Here is a 21,045-nt window from a genome sequence, read left to right as displayed (position 1 = left end):
ATTCAACTTAAATTTAATATTTAATTATCAAAATAATATCAATATTCAAACTTGTTTTTAAAAAAATTATGTAGAGATTATTATTAAGTAGCTATATTTAAAAAACTAAATTTTGTAATTTCTACATTCTTTCTCCCATCTCTCCCCTCTTTTCCTCTATATATATTCATTATGTATCTCTCTTTCATTTAGTTTTGGCAGGAACTTTGACACAGTTATAAATTTTTCCCTTCTCCTGCAGGTTAAATAAGTTATTTCCCTCATGTTTTGGTCAATTTATAATCAGGTTTCTTATAGTGGGTATCAGAAACCCATCTTAAACATCTTTATCTATCGTTGAACAGTCAAACTACCTCCAATTATAGACATGTAAAGATCATGTACTGAATTAGCTATATAGATCAGAACAGTGGACCTATATAAAACACTTTTTAGAAAAGAGTCATAAAAGTCTCCATTTGAAAACATGCATAGATCTTGCAACTTATAAAGGATATGACTAATAAAAACCAATTATAGACATAGATTCTGTAACTTATGAAAACAAGCCAATTACAGTGCATTCAGTACAACAGTCACAAAGAAGTACATATAAATCATAGCACTTCTCTTTAATTAATGTAAAAAATATATATATATAAAAATATGTCTAAAAATCCAACCAGAACAAAAAGAAAAAATTGTTAGCACCCCGGAAGATCTACGGACAACTGTCACAAAGTTCTCCACCATCATATCCAGATTTTCTAATCCATTTTGATTACTAGTTGTCAAGATATCGTAATTAGATAAGAAAAAGCCCACAATAAGCTCAAAACATGCAAAATGTAAAGATTTTCAAAATAATTTAAGAGGCAGAACAACAACCTACTAAACGGACACTTAGTGAGAAAAAATCGACGAGTTAAATAATAAAAGTTTCAGCAGCACACCAAAAACTACTCAAGGAGGCACATTCAATTGATGATTGTCTGCCGTAAAGAAGTTAATATTCATTTACAACCATTCAAAGCATATGAGCATCGAAAACTAAGTTAATACAGCTACATCTACAGAAGCTGGTGTTGCAGATAGCATTTTCCAAATATTAAAAAAGAACAGGCTTGTCAAAAAGTACAGAAGATTTTTTTTGTAAAATACAATGACAGAAGACCTCATTTTTGGGACACCCAGGGGACGGTGGCAAGGGTAGGACGGGGCAGGGAGGAGTGTTGTATAGTATACATATAGAACTTGAAATGCTTGTTATGAAATGATATTTCAGTAGAACACACCAAATTAAAACACTTGAACATATCAAAATTGCAACATGAACTAGAACAATTGAACATTCAACATGGTAACATATTACATACCCCAATAGTAACATTCAAAAAACAAAATTCAAACAGAAACCAAGTACCCATTCCAGTAGAAGCATGGTTGCAGAATGGCAGAGGTGGGGGTACATGGGTATGCAAGTCCCAGTGCGGGGACGTCTCAGGGATGGGCACTTGAAGGTTTAGGAGGTGGGTATGAGTACCAGTGTTACATTGATAAAATGTAGTAAGAACTTGAAACTATCCACTAATCAAAATGTTGAGAAGTGAAAAAATGAAAGCAAACAAATCCTTCACAAATCATATCAAGTAATCCAGGTAAGAGGGTTCATGTCTGCACTCTATTACCATGCAAGTACTACAATTGTTGTCAATTGCAGGCTGAGATGCAACAAACTTGAAAGGAAGAATAAATAGCATTGATTTCAGCAAAATAGGCTACCCAACATGAGAAAAGACATCCACTAATCAAAACGTTGAGAAGTAAAATGAAAGCAAACAAATCCTTCACAAATCATATCAAGTAATCCAGGTTCTCGGGTTCGTGTCTGCACTCTATTACCATACAAGTACATAAATTGTTGTCAATTGCAGGCTGAGATACAACAAACTTAATCAAGGAAGAATAAAGAGCATTGATTTCAGCAAAATAGGCCACCCGACATGAGAAAGGACATTTATCTCCAAATTCTAGGCTGTCATATAAACAGCGGTTATTTCCCAAACAGGTAACTAATGACACTTCAATAAAATTCAATACAGCTCTTCAGAACCACTTAAAATGCTCAGGGGTTGGTTGTATTGATGAACATTCAAAATTGAGGAAAATCACTTAAACAATGCTCTGTTTTTCAATTGACAAGGCTTCAAAATTTATAAGATCAAAAAATATATATCTTTGCCTAAAATTCTGAGCACGGAGCTTATACTACATTCCTGCATAGCAACTAAAACCAGCTGAATTGATTATGCAATACAATGAAGAGATAATGGAAGTTCTGATAATCAGAAATCACTTTGGAGTTGACCCAGGTGACATCTAGTCTCCCAAACAAACCAACGCAACACTCTAATCAAACAGACCGAAACCCAAGTCATCATCAGATTCGTCTTCAGGTTCAGGCTTCTTTTCCTCTTCCTTTGGAGCAGCTGCTGCTGGTGCAGCAGCAGAAGATGCTGTAGTAACTGCAACAGCAGCAACTGCAAACTTGCTTGGATCCTGCATAAGAAATAAAATCAAGTCGTTCAAGACCATGAGATGACGATAGAAATTATAATTATAAAGCTTACTATGGAAACATGTACAAAACTTTAAAATAACCAGCTTTGAAACTCACCTCCAGGTACTCCTTGACTTTCTCTGCCTCTGGGAATGAATAGTCTGTAGCAATTGCAATAGCTAAAACATTCTTGTAACCGTTGATGAATGAGTGAGGAGCAGCTACTAATGTAGGATAGCTGAGAGCCAATGAGAGAGCTGCCACATTAGAGATACCGGCGGCAATTTTTTCAATTAAATCGTCTTCTGTGAGATCAAGAACTGCAGGATCAAATACAGATCCATTGTCATAAACAGACCGCACAACGAGTCCGTACGAAAATGGACGAATACCAAGCTTTGCAAGCAAAGCTGCCTCGGAAGAACCCACTTTATCTCCCTTCTTAATGAGTTCTACCGGTGTGATAATTTCAACTGTACCCTTGTTAATTTTTGTGGGAATGTTCAGCACCTGTAATAGAGTTTAAAATAAGGTAAAATTTATTTTAAAATGTCAATAAGCTTTAACCATACATCTTGACCATGACTTTAACCAATCTTATTTAATTATGATCTACATGTGTTTTAAAGTTTAAAGCATCACTTACTCTAAGTTACTGGTTCAGATTTGCATACATGGGATTAGTACATAGATATAGTAATAAAAGTTGAGCAGTCGGTTTCACCCATACAGAATAAACTTAGTTACTGTGAATTGGGCAGTATTCTGCACATGGGATGGGTGTTATGGGGCTGAGTTTGCTCTATGTAAGGGAGAGATGCTGAACCACAAATTTATCTCACAGAGAGTAGCATATCTGGATGCTGAGACACTCTAGGGTCTAACTAAAGAAGATGAAGATGACAGCAAAGCAATTTGCTGAAGAAGACTATTCACCCAAGCCAACCCATTACAAGAAGAGATGTCTAAGGTAACTTTATCCTGTCCAAACATACTTTCAACAGAAAACAGTTCATGCATGTGGGTCTCAATAATCAAGCTGAAGTCCTTGCTGATTGTTTGGTGGAGCACATCCACACCATCATAAATGTCCAGAGAAATCATTCAGGTATCTAACTATGTCAGACAATGTACTGTTGTATAAAGTTCCCTGAAAGTGAAGGTGGATGAAGTCAAATTGTCACATGGATAAGCCAGTGTGCTTTCAGCTTCTGTCTAATCCCTCACGGCACAGCGTGTAGTGCTACAATTGTCTGTGTGCCAGCAGGTTGTCCAGGGCTAAGGAAATGTCTATGTTTCCTTGATTTAACCTGATACAAGCCAACTTCATTTTGCTGCATCGGCTTGGTTACAAATCACAAGAGGTGTAGTCTTGATGGAAATGGAAAAAAAGAATTATATCCTTAGTTACCGGATTCAGACCCTGCTGCCTGGATCTGGGTCCAGTTGCAACCGGGTTTCCTGTGGGTCCAGGCAGGGTCCTTATTTTGGACGGTGGGTCTGCCCAGGTTCGCACTGGTGCAAACCTGGGCAGACGAACACTCCAAAATAAGGACCCTGCCCGGAACTGTCACAAACCTGGTAGAATCCAGGAGGACCCACAGCGAACTTTCTCTTATTTTTTGTATATATAATGCATATGTATATTTATACATATTTATATACTCACTAACCCACTCATGAACCCAAATGGGAACCAAAAAAATGCCCAAACCCATGAACCCAAACCCCGAGCCTGAATCTGTCCCTAAACCCGAACTGGCAACTTAGATTATATCAAATATAGAATGTCATGTTCCCTGTCTGAAATCCTGATCGCAGCAGCCAAGAAAACCCTGGTAACCAAAAATGCTAAGAGCAACAATTTAATTAAATGTAAGTTTCATTGTGTTGGGAATAAAAAAATGAATAAGGCAAGCAGTAACTAGTTTGATAGTCTTCTTCAATAAAACACATTTAATTATGGCTGAAAAGAGAGATTAAATATAACATATGGCCGATATCCTTTAAAGATTTTTAAAACATGAATTTCCGTGAAAGAAAATTTTTGTTTGGGCCAATCCATGCCTGAAACCCAAGACAAAGTGACTTAAATTTCATTGCTGGCCAACTAGTGCAAGTAAAGCTAATAATAAACTATGCTCCATGACCTTTTAGGGACGGGGACAGGACAGCACGGGACAAATTTCCAGGACGTTTCCCAAAGAGCCAACAACACAATATGCAAATAAATCACTGAATCATGATTTACAACTAACATAGCAGCAGTACAAATCAGTATAACAGCATTATAACTATAGTCTGAAACATCAAAACTATGGTCTAACAATATAAATGTCCTAGTCAAGACATCTCAAACATGTAACCAAAAGTCTCAACCCTACAAGCACAACCTATGAAACTAAACCTCATTCTAGCCATCAAATATCCAAAGGCTCAGAATCGTCTAAGTCACTATCTCCCTCTAGTAGAAATGGATTGTCCAATGAATGTTTAAAAATTTAGACTCAATGGCCATAAAGTTTATATATTTATTATATTTATAAACAATATTACTTGAATTGTTTTTTTTAATAATTAAATATTTAAAACTGATCAAATTAAATTTATTATTATAATATATTTTTATTTGATAAAAAGTTATTAACATATATTTATTGCAATAAATTTTAAATAATTAAATAAAATATTAGATTTATAATTTTAATATATTTTGATTTTATGATTTAAAATATAAAATTTTAAACATATTTTATCATGAATTTTTGTCCAAAGGCTCAAATTTGAACCTTGTGAGCCCAGCCCTCCACATTTGTCAATTGGCAAAATGGTATTTTTTTTAAGTGACTTCATTTGATTTTTAATGCCTAAGTTCATCTAAATATTTTGGGGATACTTTTTTTGAATTTTCTGTTTCGGGGGACATTTTGGGTGAACCCTAGGCATTTTGGGGACGGATCACTGTTCCAAATGTTAGGTGACATTTCTTATAGTTTCTTGCTGATTTTTTGAAATTGGGGACATGTTGGGGACATTTCCTTTCGTCCCACTGTACACAAAACATTTGGGGATGGAAACAAGTCCCTTAAGAACAGGAAACGTTTTTTCGAGTAATATGGATCATAAATTAAATAGAAGACAGTTAACCTCTCTAATTCACACTTATGTTAAAGACATATTAATAAGGATCAAATCAATCCATGTTGAAATAAAAATCATTGCTGGAATGAGTTAAAACTGAAAAGAATAGGAAGAGGCCAACTCCCTGAATAAGTAACTTCCCTTGGGACAAGTCACCCCTCTTTGAATCAATCGCCTTGTTTTCATAAGAGGTATAATGGATATAAAAGCAAGAACATTTTATATAGAATGGGAGGGAGACCTTATGTTTTATATACAGAAACATACGCAGATGGCTTGAACAAGAAGCTTATATTCTGTAACATCAATTCCATAGTGTCATTCATAGATGGCAAACTCACAGATTAATCACTGAAAAGCGATTAATCACCAAGTTTTTTGAGACCGCGAGTTAATCACAGAAAAAATTGCAGACTAAACTCAGAGTCTTAGTAAATAACTCACCGAATAATCAGCAAGTTTTTTATAAAATGAAAATAAAGCACTGCTGGCTTCTATTTCTTCTTTGGAGCGACTTGAATGAAGAGATGAGGAGGAAAGTGGGCTTCCAAGCCCTTGCAAAGTGATTGCGAAGAATTGGAGGCGGTTTCAAGTGGAATCAAGGCCAATGCCAGGAGATACATCCAGAATGGAGAACAAGCCATACACATCAGCAGAGTAACAAGCGAGAGCAAAGTAACAAGCGAGGACTAGACCCTCTAGTTCATCTCCCTTATTTGCTAGTAGAGCGGGGATAAGGAAGATGTAATTGTAATGATGTGTTGACTTCTAGATTTTTAGAAACTATTTACTATTATGCTACCAGCCATCAACATTCTGCATAAGAATGTGACTTTGTACCCACATTGCGATTATATATTATCTAAACTCAGCTTGTTTCTTCTGTGTTCTCAATAATTAACTCATTGAATGCATCTTCTCATTGGATTTTGCAAATAAAAAGCATTTCTAATTAAACTTAAACTGTTTTTTTAATCTTTTGAGCTTTTCCGCAAGTTTTTTGAAAACTGGCCTATTTTTTCCCAAATATTTTTTCAGAGCTTAGTACGAGTTTTTGCCGAGTCCAAGTTCCCCAACTATGGTGCCATTCATTGAACGGTTGTTTGATAGGACAATAACCATGGATAGAAATCAAAATTATAGTCTCTCTAACACCCGCAATCAGGATCTATATCCAAGTTCATGTCAGGCATCTTTTGAGGCCGAGCATCAGAAATCACATCATACATCATTCCGTATATAAGTAGAGATTAGCACCACTACTATTGAGACATTATCTTAATCTTCAGATCTGATATTCTCCCTTACACAGTTGATTGTTAGATCAGAAGTCATATCCTAACATTTAATGAGCAACAACACATCTTTAAATTGTGTGCAATTACACTGTAAATCAAAGACTCAGTCTTACTGAAATTGATAAGGATTATAAAACTAATGAAAATTGGAGAGAAAATGTGACAGTCTCCTAGAGCTGGGTATCATATCAGTCAAAGTACCCAAAGACACATTGAGGAGAATCCCATAAAGGGGCATTACATAGAAGTCTGTGTTATATCTTCAAGAATGTTGATGTTTGTATGTGCAATGTCAACAGTGTAATCTCTGGTTCATGGATGGATATGGTAAACTTCACATTATCAGAATCTAGGCTGTAATATATATATATATATATATATATATATATATATATATATTTCTTGTAGCTACTAGGTGCCTGACCCGAGTTTATTTAGCTCAAATAAAAAAAAAATTTAACATTTTTACCCTGAAAGTCCCTTCATTAGTTATTTGACAAATAAATAAGGTCCTTCCTCCTAAAAGATTAATCTTAAAAAAGAGAAACCTTTGCTGATTAAAGAAATCAAATAAAGGATTGAAGTGCAAACAAAATTCTACAAAATAAACAAGAAAAAGAAAAAAATAATAAAAACTATTTCACTGTAATGTTTCTGGGCATCTATTGGCCAAATCCCTAACAGATAACTAACAGGAGCCTTTACACACTTGTGCACTAAATAACTTCTAGAAATTAAGTGTAATTAGATGCTGTTCATTGGGTTCAACACAAGCAAAAGCAACAAGTGCAGAAACAGGACAGGGCAACATTGACAATAAAGCCGTTTTCTTTTGTAGCACAACTGTCAAATCGTGGACAGCCATTTAAAAGATAAAAAAGCTCATGTCTGATTTGCTGCAGGTTCACTCTGATTTTGCACTTTGCACCTGGAGGAAAACATCCATGAATGGACCCAGACAAACCCATGGACCCGCACAAAATCAAGCTAAATACATGTATCTGACTCAAATCAGACTACGACCCAGACTTGAAGCCAGTGAACTTGAAATAGAGCAATTATTGACCACTAAATATGGCTAAAAATCAAACCTGGAAGAAAGAAGTCTGGGATGGGTCTAGACCAGTGTTTCCTGGAGGCACAACCACATCAACTGGAGCAACCAAACCAACACGTGCTGGAGCTCCAACCTGCGAATAGGCCACAGAGAATCAGAGAAGTTCTGGCTTAAAATGTCTAACTGAGCTACAAAACCAAATACACAGACAAGCATACCTTATATTTTGCAACTTCCTCGCGCACCTCTTTCAAATCTCCCTTTGTGAAGATAAGCCCAACATTTCCCTAACAATAATTCAAAATTAGCCCTTCATAAATTTACATTTGTTTTAAAACTTAATCAATTCATCTAAGAGAAACTATTTAGTTCCTGATTGCTAAACATAGCAAAGATAAACAATAAAAGAACTCAGAGTTGTAACTTAAGAGTACATGTTTAGGATTGAGACATTCTTGAGATTCTTATAATAAAAAGGAACAAATTTGCCACAAATAAAAGCAAACCCAGAAGCTCCCAAAAATTAAAACTAAAATGAAATGAAGAAAAAAAAAACCCAAGGCAAGTTACAATGATGAGTAGCAAGTACTGCACAAGGCTGACCTTATTAGATTCTGATGAGACTCAAAATCATATTAAAATTTAAAGTTTGCGAATCTACAATGGTTATATTTAATTCTTACATGTACATCTATAGAACACTGCCTGATTAAGGCATTAACTATTACGTTTACAAAGCATTTTCATTTTATTGTAAAAGTATAGTAAAGATAAAATTAGATGTTTGCTCTGAATAATTATATTCATCAAGAGACCAAACAATCTCTAACGAATTCATTTTTTGTTAAATCCAGTCTACGTAAGAATCATGCCCTTCCAAAGCTGAGTTACAACAGATTAGGGCAAGAAAGGCAATCTGATAGGGATTATAAATAGAAAACCTTTGAAACCTACTTTACTAAAAATTTGCAAACGTTCACATTGATAACTGGGTAAATCTTACTGACCAAAATCAAATCCTTGATTTCAGTGACAAAACATTGTAATATTTGTCCAAATAAAACTTTTGATAATATTCATAACTAAAATTCACTTAGGCAAAATCGTTAATAAACGTGTTGCACTAAAAAACCAATAAAACCAAACTTGCACCTAAATCAGAAGGCGCTATTTTTTTCTCGAAGCCTTAAACCCTATGTGAATTCGGTAAAACTCAACTCACCACAAGCAACTGCATCAAGTTCAGGTAAGCCGTATTGCCAGACTTCTCGGCATACATTCTAATGGATCTTTTCATCATGGTATTCTTCCCCATCAGAACGAGTGAATCGGGCCTTAAACCCTGTCGAATGGACTGCAACTGATTGGATCCCACATTGTCTGCAAGGCAGACCAACACCTGCGTGTATTCTTCCAATAAATCGCAGATTTTCTTATCGTAGAGTATTTTCTTCTCGGCCTTACTACCCTTGAAGCCCATTTTTTTCCTCTGCTCCGATAAATTGCCCTATGCAATGGCCTGCAATCTGATAAACAGGAAAACGAAGAGAAGGGTTTATTTTTTAAGTTAGGGTTTCAATTCTACTTAGAATTTAGGGTTTTTGACGGAGACACGAACGAGCGAATTTTTTAGATGAGCCTATTTGTTTGTGATTATGAGGCAATAAAACAAGGATGAGAGTCATAAAGTTTGTGCCTAAGTTCAATATTTGTATGTGACAGTTGGAATATTTTGTATATCAAATATGCAATAGAGTTGAAAATGTGATAATATAGGTTTAATTTAGTGACATTAATTATTTAATCTATTTTAATAAGATTTTACATAATGAAGTATGTAGAAAAACATGTTCGTTATATAATCTTAATACTCTCTTGATGGTACTTTGTGGCTGGAGTAGGAGAGTAGAACGTAGTATAGAGTATTGTGACACAATGAGTGAATTTGGATTTAATATAATGCATGTACATTATTAAATTACACATCTTGTTTGATAGATACATATTTTTTGCAACTACCAGGACTTGCAACTTGATATACCATGATAGCAATTCATGATACCTGCATATTCCATGTTGTAAATGTTAGTGTATTGTAATTATGTTTGACAGGATATCACTTTTAAAAAATTAACAAAAAATCATTTGTAACAAGTTATATGTACCTTTTGGTGTGAGTCATTGTTCAATCTTCTTTTGTTATGGCACGAGTGATGGCATTGTTGTGGTTGACAATGACTTGGCCTTTGGTAGAGAAATTGAGAAGGACAAAGATCAACTTTGATTTATCTTGGGTATAGTCTTCAACGTTTGTATCTTTTGGTCTTGGTACTTGTTCTTCAACAATGGACTTATCATTTGGGCATTGGATAATTTATTTACTATCAATCGTGAGCACAGTCTTGAGGAGAAATGAACAGACGTATGCAACTTCTTGATTGCATCTATTGTAGTGAGTTGCTTTTTCTTCTAGCATTCCATAATTTTCAAATTTGAAGTTGTGGTGGGAACAAAATTCATGAAATGGATTTCAAAATGCATTAGCTACTTTGAGAATCCCATCAACCTGCAACATATGTTTTGATATTAATGTAGTTTGTGCATGCATTCATTACCAAATGAGTGTTAAATTATCAAAATTTGATGATCTGAAGTGTTGTTTGTAGTAATGCATTAAAGACATTCAGTGTTCTATCTTTTAGTGTGCAGATGAATGTAGCAATGTCTGTGGGAAATGTTTTTTTTCATGTCATTTCATCACACATAGTTTCTGAGTAACATTGTTGAACTTTCATCTACATGCAACTACTCTGGTATCTGCACGGATTCTTCTTGAGATGCAGAATTGGTTTGGAGCTAGTCATTGATAAGAGGGTTGGTTTTTGTGGGTAAGAACTAGATATATAATAATTACATATGATGTATAGAAGGAATAAGCATTGAATGTGATTCTTACCTATACATTGTCCTCATTGTCGTTCCCATCTTTTATTTTGACTACATATTGGGAGTTTGATTGACATTTTGTAACTATTAGGGCACCTATTGTGACAGTGGAATGGTTACTTGTGCTTGTGAGTAGGTGTTTGATTGTGGTGCTTGGTATGAATTTGCATTCTTGACAATATCATTCTATAGTTTTAATTGTGCTTGAATATTTTAATATTAAGATGCAATCACAATCTCCATTGTCATATTTTATTTTAGGTGCTATTTGAAAATTTGTTATTCGAATGGATGTTCCTGACACTATCTTATCTTTATATTGTTGTACAACATTCCATGTGACATTTCTGTCTGTTCTGGTTGCTGGTTGGGGTCTCTAGTCCTGGTTTTTGGTTTCTTTCGTTTTGACTATTTAACCCTGTAAAACCTGGTTAGTTTGTTCTTGGACTTTTCTTGTGGTTTCAAGTCCCTGTAAAACCTGATTTTGATTCTGTGCTTTAGTTTGTTGAAGGTTTCTTTACCTGGTTGGACTTTATTGCTTTATCTTTCTACCTTTTGTAAAAGGGTTTCGGGGTCCCTTCAAAACCTGCTTTTACTATAATCTAAAACATTCCATGTGACATTTACAATTATTATCTTTCAAGCTCTGAAGTATGTCAAAACTGTATGCAACGCTTCTTGTGTTTCACTTTCCCTATCTGATGTTGTTGTATATACAATTAGGATGTCTCCTTCAAAAGTGTTGCATGTTTTCTTGCATTCAAGACATCGGTGGATATAGAAATGGGATTGCCTAGTTTTGACCTACACAAAACATGGGAATTCTATTTTAATGCATTGATAATTGATACTACTTGAAATAATAGACATGTTTATGTATTGATTGATTCTCTCTATGTTGACTTCTAGCATACAAGAGTTACAAATATTAAAAATGAGAGAAGTTCAATACCTTTCTGTTGTATGGTCTTGCTTGGTCTATGTTCTTTTGCTTGCTTCCATTTTTGTGCTGCAAACAAATTGCAAAATTTGCAATATGTATCATTAAACTAGAGTAATTATTTTGAATACATGGAAAATGATTACTTGCTAAGGGTAAAAGTACAAACATGTGTCACCCTTTTACAAAGGAAGAGGCTAACATCAAAAAAAGTGTTAAACTTCAACAATGTAAAAGTTATATTTCTGTTTTGAATTTTAAGTTGGTGTAAACTGGTGAAATATGTATAAATAGATGAAGCTTATGTCTGTTATATTTTTTTTTTTAAAAGAAAATAGTTTGTTTTTATAATTTCCAATGACCTTATTTGACAGCGTAAAAAATTTAGCAAATCAGGGGTTATAGTTCCCACCACAAAAAATAACTGCAAATAAATGTTTTTCCATCTAAATTTGAAGTATGTTGTTGATGACACATATACCCAGAACTATCAAAAAGAGAGATTCAAAAATATTGTATATTTGGCTTGTTATAGCTATTCCAAATTGAACTTTTCATAATTTAACTGTTTTTCGTTCTCACCATCTTTTCCTTAGTAAATCCATGTTAATCCTTTAAAATGTTATATATTGTCAAAGAGAACTCTCTCCTCTATAACAACTCATCATTTGTAAAAAAAAAATTGGTATCATCTACTAATTTTTATATTTTTTCGAATGCGGATCATCTTCAATGTTGAAATACCTACTTGCATTATTTTGCAATTATTGTAAATGATATTGAGTCACCTTTAAAAATAATTATATGTGCATAATTCTAACTACAAGCTCTATCCAATGGTTTTTTTTTTTTTTGAAACCCTAATTTTGATGTTTAAATTGATCTCCGAAATATAAAGTTGTTTAGAATTGCAAAAAACATGATAGAAACTGCCAAATAGGATGACACATAGACAGTTTTGGCTAGACACAATCCAACCGAATATGACTCGGTATGCAAAATCGCATACGCAAGGTCACATGTGGCAACCTTAAGGTTTTCTTTATTTCAAATAATAAAATAAGTTTTTTTATTTTAAAAGTAAAGTTTTTTTTTTTTAATTAGTATATTTTACTCAAATTTACATTTGTACTATTAAAAAAAATTGTTCTCTTTATAAATTTTATTGAATTAAATCAATTTAATTGTTAAAATATTTGGAAATTAGGTTTTTAAATTTATTTGCGTATTGAAATCAATTAATTAAATGTAGTATTTATTATTTATTTTATATTTTATTTGATTTAAATCAATTATTAGTCCTCATTTAATTGTTTTGAAGAATTACAAAAACTATAAAAAAAAATTAAAAATTGATCAGTAAACAGTCGAAGCCTTTTGATTATATTAACTTAATAAAAATACATCAAACTATCTTTGTTCAAACGGGCATTGGTAGGAAAGCACGATGAAGAAAACCTCCAGCCTTGCTTGGGACTGAAGTCCTTAAATTTTTCAAAATTAAAAGGGGTGTACCCTAGTCTCCAATTTTCAATATTTAGCTTTAGGGTTTAGTGTCAACTCTTGATTTCCATTACAAATTTACAGTACAATGTTGTGATCCTTGATAGCAAATCTATGATAGGGGTGAACGGTAAAGGAAGCAGGATCCTCCTAAACTTAGTTTGCGTGCAAAACTCTACTATCTTTCTTGGTTAAATTGTTACTCCTTGCTCACTTGCCACTAAGTAATGCAGCTTAAAAGTATAGGTAGAACTGTTAGTAGAAATCAAATAGTATGACCCACGCTACCAGATTAGTTATTAATATAATTGAAAAGGCAAAAACTATACATTCATATGGGTTGTTTAAAGCTAGGGTTAAGGTTAAAGATAAAAGGATACTTCATAAATATAAATGCCACCAAAGTGAGATCGAAAATTTTAATAGAGTATTCCAGAAAGAGATAATGTTGAGACAAATTTATAAAACCAAGTTCATTGATGATCAAAACCACCTTTGAAAAAAGCAAACCAATAGCATAAGCCAACCGAGCTTAATTAAGAGAGATAACTCCATAAAACCACATGAAAAAGAATAAATAAACACAAAGCTTATTGTAATATTCATAAGATATATACATCAAAGTTAATAAATATTGATAAGAGCCACAAAAGCCAAAAATACATCCGACAACCAATAAACTATCTAGGGACCTACCCAAGATCAAATGCATAAAGCTATATCTACGAAAGTCCAAAGAACAAAAAACCCCACGGTCCTAAACAAGGAGTTTGAATAACAAACTGAGAAAGCAACCCTAGTGTTAGAGCTTACTAATTGAATAGGAGGCTACTCGACATCTAGAAGAACTAGAAGAAATTAAAATAACCAACTATGCTAAGCCAACAACCCACTCTAGGATCCTCCATCCTGCTTCTAGAAAACCGTGATGATTTCAAACACTTCCTTTAGGTCTTTAGCCCTAGAACCTGGAGGAAATTCAAAAGTGTTTCTAGCTCTACTTGATTTGTCTAAATTAGGTAGGCAAAATTCCATAGCTTCCAAGTCTACAAAGTCCACTTTCAGATGAATGTAAGTGTTGAAAGCATGTAGATAATGTAGAAGCCAATCTTTGGAGGGATCCTCTGAATGCCTCTCCAACGTAAGAGGAGTTGAATCCTAGCTTCCATCCTAGGCCACTCACAAAAAAAGAGAATATTATCCCAAATGACCAATGTGGGGCGTGTAGGCACAAAAGCTAACCCAAAGGTCCCTGATGGGTGAGACATGTATGCTTCCGGTAGGGGAATCTTGAGCTTATCATCAATATTGAATACCACCTGTTGTAGACCTACCAACCAAATTGGATCAAAGACATTATAGTAGAGTCATATAATCCCATTTCCCAACTTTAGCCCTAACTAGGCATCTAATCCATGTTCCTATAATGTTGTTGTTAGTTCTCTAGGAAAAAACATACTTGAAAACACCTTCACCTATTACTCTACTAATAGCTACCTTGTTCATATCGTTATGGGGTTGAGCAAACGATTCCAACTCTCAGGCTTCACATTACCTCAAAAATCCATAGTGCGAACCTCTATAACATGATATCGACTAATATTTGTATCCATACTGACACCTACCCTGGCCAAAACTAGACATCATAGAATGAACGCAGAAAGAAAATGGCACAATGTCAATTTATAAAGGCTTTCTTAGATAAGAAAGATCTAGAAATACGTAAGTAGTGAAAAAGAACATAAATTGTATCAAGATAGATTAATGATTAAAAAGTGGTTCCATAATGCCATGGGTTAACTGAGAGATGAGAATTAATTGTTACTGGATATGCACATTATGAATTGGTCATTAATCCTAGTTCTGAAGAAGAATGCTAATATCGGCCTAAGAATCATGATTACCTAATCAAACTAGATTTTGGTTAACTGAATGAATTTCCTCACCATTTTTTCCTTTGTTAGCCAGTAAGTTAGCTTCTATATTACCTTCTGTGTATATGTGATTAAATCTTACCTCTTCAAATTTGTCCAAATGATTTATAGTTTTTTTCCAATTTTGAATTTAATATCCAATTAGGGGTTTTCCCTTTTTTAAGAGCATTGAGGATGATCTAAGAATCTCCTTTGATAATAATCTTCTTGATTTTAAATTTAATACTTTGGTTTAGTCCTTCATGTACTGCTTCTAATTATGTTATATTGTTTGAAGCTGTTTCATTATCCAATTTGTGGATTCCTTCCTAATTATACACCTGATTCCTACTTCCTCTAGGTTCCCTCTTGAGGATACATCGAAGTTAAGTTTCTTCCATCCTTTAGGTGGGGGTTCCCATCTACATTCTCTTCTAGCTATACTATTCTTTTTCTTATATATGAGAGGTGGATCAATTAGATGTTTTCAATTCTTTTTCATTTTTGCATCCCAATCTGAAAAAGAACCTCCTTCTTTTGTCATTTTTCTAAGATTGTAGTTTATAACTTTGGTGATACTTGCTTCAATCTTGTTAAAGAGAGATGTAGCTTTGATTTCTTCATCCTTGAAGATTTGTCTATTTCTTTCCTTCTGTATCTCCCTTGCTAGGATAGTTGGGGTGATATTCCAGAGTTTTTTGAATACTTTATTATTAGTCTCTTTAGGCTATCTTGTTAGGAGGTCTTGCCACATCCCAGGGAGGGGGGCAGTCCAATCCAACTTGTATTTAAGCCACTCCCAACATTCCTTAACATATTTACACTAACACAAGATATGTTATGTGGTTTATGAGTTTTCTTTGCAAAGGATGCATCTAGATAGGCCTTCAAAACCCATTTTTTGAATCTGTCTACTATAAGGATTCACTTTTGAGAAGTTGCCCATAGAAAGACACCTACTTTAGGTAGCCCTGTTGGATCCCAACATAGGTTTAATGGCACATTTATTCTTCCCACCTTTGTGAATTGATAATTTGGTAGTATCCTTCCTTAACTTTATTAATATCATCTTTGGAAGCTGCCCAAATGAGCTTGTCTTCCCTATTGTAATAGTTGATTGGGTGCTCTCTAAGAATATACCTAATCTATAGGAATTAGACTACTATTGTCAAGGGATTTCCAACTCCATCGGGATTTTACATTAGAGGGATCATATAGTATATAATCTACAACCTTGGTTCCCCAGACTGAGCTAAGTAGAGTTTTAGCGTTCATTGATATGCCAGAGGGGGGGGGGGGGGGGGGGGGTTCCCATTCCATGAATCTTCCCATAATAGGGCTTTGTCACCTCTTCTTAAATCCCAAGTTACAAATTTTGAAATCAAGGGATGAAATTTTAGCATGAAATTCCATGCTATAAAACCTTTCGGGGGGTTCCTAGTTTTCAATAAAGTATGTGTTGTTGGCTGCATTCAGATATTCATTATACATAATTCTTGCCCATTTGTTGTCTCTTTCTTGATGCATACACCAAACTTGTGTTGCAGCTAATGCTTCATTCTGTCATTCGAGGTTTTTAATACCTAGTCCCCCTACTTCTTTAAGCCTACAATTTTTTCCCCATCTTATTAGTGTTTTCTTCTTTTTATCCTCTATACCTTTCCAAAAGAAATCTCTCAATTTCATTTCTATTCTTTGATTGATATTCTTAGGTAATTGAAGACATGATAGTTGATAAGTAGGTATTGCTAATAGAGCTGCTTTGACATTCATTGCTCTCCCAGCTTTGGTTAACTATTTTCTTTTCCATGCTACTGTATGGTTATCTATTCTTTCTAATATTTGATCCCAGCCTTGATTCTTTTTTGCTCCTTTTTCTAGATATAATCCTAGATACTTGCAAGGGAAGGTTCCTTTCTTATATCATAATTCATTGTAGATATATTCTTTTCTTTCTGATGGTGTAATAAGGAAGAAATTTTTTGATTTTTCTGCATTAATTTGTTGTCCCAATGCTTTTGTGTAATTGTTTATGATTTTTTGAAGTTTTACGCTTCTTCTTTAGAGCTTAATCTAGCTAATATTGTGTCATCGATGAATTAATGATTTGTAGTATTTGTAACATTCTTTGTTACCTTTATTTCGTTAATTTTCCTTTTAGATTGTGCTATTTTTACTATTCTCCCGAAGGTTTCAGCCATAATGATGAAGAGGAAGGGTGAAATAGAGTCACCTTGATAGATCCCCCTAGAGACACTAAAGAAACCTTCTGGGGAACCATTAATAAGGAGAGATATTTTCAGGGTAGAAATACACTGATAAATGATATTAATCCATTGGTGTGAGAATCCAAATGCTTCAAGAGTTTTACAAAGGAATCTCCAATCTAACTTATCATAAGCCTTTGAATGTCTAGTTTTAATATCATGCATGCCTCCCTATTCTTAGATGTTGAATGGATGGTTTCTTGAATAATTGAGATGCCATCTAGAATGGATCTCCCATAAATAAATCTTATCTATTCTTTTGATATTAATTTAAGAAGAAATGTTTTAAGCTAGTTTGCTAAGGCTTTAGATAAGATTTTATAAATTGTATTACAAAGAGTTATAGGTTTGAAGTCTCCTAGTTCTATAGCCTTGCTCTTTTTGGGGATTAAAATATTGAATGTATAGTTAATTTCTGGTAAGAGTGTCCCCCCATTTCTAGATGCTTCAATTGCTTTCCATAGATCTTCCCCTATAATTTTCTAGCATTTGGAAGAAAAATGCTTGGAACCCATATGGTCCTGGCAATTTATCTGGATTAATATTAAAGAGAGTTGTTTTTGTTGGAAATATTCAATTATGATAGGTTATTGAGAGAGGAGGGGTGAATCAGTAACCAAAAACTTTATCAATTATAGATGTTAACTACAGTAATCCAATTACCAGGTCAAAGCACAAACCTGTGTCACCCTTTTGTGAAGGAAAAGGCTAACAAAAGTACAACTGTTCACCTTCAATGATATAAAATTGGTATTATTATTTAGAATTTGAAAATGAAGTAAACTAATGAAATGTGTATAAATTGATCAAGTTTAGGATTATAATTTTTAACAATTTTTTGGATTAAGAATTGATATATTTTCATAATTGTTATAAATAATTTGTTAGTTGCTATAAAACGTTGAAAATTTGGGGTCTAGTTCCCACCACAAAACTATATGGAAATAAACTTATTTCCCTTTGATCTCAAACTATGTTATAGATAGCATATATATCTAGAACATTCAAAAATAAAAATTGTTTTTAGACTTATATTTTCACTTTTATAATCATTCAAAGTTCAACTTCCCTGAAATCAATAGTTTTTATCTCCCACCACATTTTTCAAAACAAATCTATTCTAACCAGAATAAAAATTATACATTCTAGAAGAGGACTCTCTCTTCTAGAATTTCATATAAGTTTTAAATTTTTATGATATGATTTATTATTTTTTTCTTTCACAAAATTGACATCTTTTCAAGCGTTAAAATACGTGCTTGTAGAATTTTTTAATTATAATATACTATATCTATTAAAACTCTATATGAGAATATTCTTGACTTTGGGCTCTATAAAATGGTGTTTATAAGTTATTAAAAATATATCATATAAAAAATTGTAAGAGTTATTGAAATGTTAGATTTCTGAAATAATTATATTTCTTTAGTAATTGGATTAAAACTAGTATAAAACATTAATTTAATAGACATTTCCAATTGGAAAAGTATGATACCATACATAACTTAGCTAAAATAAATTTATCTAGATCATATCTTTGAACAAAATTGATTTTTAGATAGGAATACTCAAAATCAATCATTTTGATTAGTCAGCCTTAAAGGTGACACAACTTTGTACCTTTACTCTACCATTTAGTTTATCATATTTGATCTAATTGCATGCATGACAAACTAGAAATATAAAACATTCATAACACATGAACACAATGATTTGGTGACCCAGAAACCTTCTAAATAGAAAGTAAAACTGGGGTGGGGATGATACCCACAAAACTTCGATACTGCAGCATAAAGTTGGCCTTTTAAGGCTTACAATGATCACTTCTGATGATCTGCCTTGTTAGGAGCAATTAGGATTGCTAGGTCCACCTTGTTAGAGGTTTTTCAAACACACAATGAAGTATGCACTCTATTAAGAGATTTAAGAAAGACTGTTAAGTCTACCTTGTGAAAGGATTTTGACAGGTTCACCTATTAGGATGAAATAATAGATCTCTGACTTACAGCTAGATTGTTGATGGAGATTCCTTGATTGTACTAATCACCTTTCTATGATAGATTTGTCACTACTTCTCCTTATGCTGATATGGCCTTCATAAATCTTTATCTGCTGCTTATATTCGAATTCTTGCACTTGCATTATATACACATTTCATTGCATACATCATTGATATGATACAATACATCACACACGCACGCACGCATGCACGCACGCACGCACGCATGCACGCACGCACGCACGCACACACACACACACACACACACACACACACACACACACACACACACACACATCAAACCAATTTGCAAAATTACAAAGTATATAGGTTAACACATATATCACAAAGTCAACCCAAATGAAGACACTCAAGTTCTGAAGACTGACTTGGTGAAGTTCTAATACTCGAGGCCCATTGTCATTACTTGACATCTTCATGCACTTGGTAGACATAGAAGCTTGGTCCATACTGATCAGTTTAAAGTAGTCTTAAACTCAGTCTACACTGATGACTCGATAGATACTATGTAAGTTGGCATAAAATGAATCACTCGGTAAACACATAAGCTCGACTTACAATAGCTTCGTATTATATGAACTACAAACTCAATAGATGCTTGGTAACCACTAAAATTCTCGGTAGCTACTGGAATTTGTCCAGACAACTTGTTAGTAATTGTAGAGCTCAGTGGCTATTGAATTACATGGCAAACACTATAGATTGTTCAATGAGCTTGGTAGCCATACAAAATTTAAATAAGTGTGTGTCACTAATAACAAACTTGACTAATATGTCAATAGTTTTAATCTCTTGTAGAGAGAAAGATTTATTGAGATCTTTATTATCTTCTTTAGTTATAATCTTAGGAATTTCTTTTAGCATCTCCTCTTGTGCTACTCGATTAGAGGATTCATAATTATTAAGGACATCTTTAAAATAATCAACAAAAATCTCTGTGATTTTGATTGGATTGTCTACTAAATTTTCCTCTATATTTTTAATTTTTGAAATATTGTTAATAGCTTTATGTTGTATGGTACTCATATGAAAGTATTTTGTATTTCAATCTCCTTCTGCCATCCATTTTTCCCTAGATTTTTGTTTCTAGAACACTTCTTCTTTAGCTAAAATATCTTCTTGTTTTGATAGGAATTCTTTTTCTTGGTTGAATGTTTCATAATTGATTCCTTTTTAATAACTTCTTTATTTGATTTTTCTAGCTTGTCTTCTATATCAAGTTTTTCTTTTAAAATATTGTTGAATTGTGATTTGTTCCATTTTACAACTTTTTTCTTTGCCATTTTAAGTTTGGACATGAATCATAACATTTTTTATCCTTGAACTTGTCCTTCTTGCCACCAATTTTTTATATTATCCATGGATTTTTGTCTAGGAACCACATCTTTTAACATTTAAGCAAGTTTCTAGTGGGTTTAGAT

General features: G+C 33.5%; 1 protein-coding gene across 1 annotated transcript; it reads right to left on the bottom strand.

The window, feature by feature from the left end:
• Positions 1 to 2,088: 2,088 nt before the first annotated feature.
• LOC149535118 (large ribosomal subunit protein uL10-like) lies at positions 2,089 to 9,670 on the bottom strand. Its single transcript, XM_089803223.1, has 5 exons — positions 9,258 to 9,670; positions 8,254 to 8,322; positions 8,070 to 8,168; positions 2,657 to 3,049; positions 2,089 to 2,538 (listed from the first exon to the last, which is right to left on the bottom strand). Exons 1-5 carry the CDS (start codon positions 9,513 to 9,515, stop codon positions 2,389 to 2,391), a joined length of 969 nt encoding a protein of 322 aa, XP_089659349.1. The 5' UTR covers positions 9,516 to 9,670; the 3' UTR covers positions 2,089 to 2,388.
• Between the last annotated feature and the right edge of the window lie 11,375 nt (positions 9,671 to 21,045).

Source organism: Cupressus sempervirens, chromosome 10, assembly GCF_028749045.1.
Source record: "Cupressus sempervirens isolate cs-2001-9-10 chromosome 10, ASM2874904v1, whole genome shotgun sequence".
NCBI classification, from domain to species: Eukaryota; Viridiplantae; Streptophyta; class Pinopsida; order Cupressales; family Cupressaceae; genus Cupressus; species Cupressus sempervirens.
This window is presented reverse-complemented; position numbering and strand designations above follow the sequence as displayed.

Bases quoted from the DNA above. Each gene is read 5' to 3' on its own strand.
- LOC149535118 (XM_089803223.1), bottom strand. From the start codon at position 9,515: ATGGGCTTCAAGGGTAGTAAGGCCGAGAAGAAAATACTCTACGATAAG. The intron at 8,323-9,257 runs GTGAGTTGAGTT...AATTATTGTTAG, and splicing joins ACTTGATGCAGTTGCTTGTG to GGAAATGTTGGGCTTATCTT. The intron at 2,539-2,656 runs GTGAGTTTCAAA...TTTCTTATGCAG, and splicing joins AAGTCAAGGAGTACCTGGAG to GATCCAAGCAAGTTTGCAGT.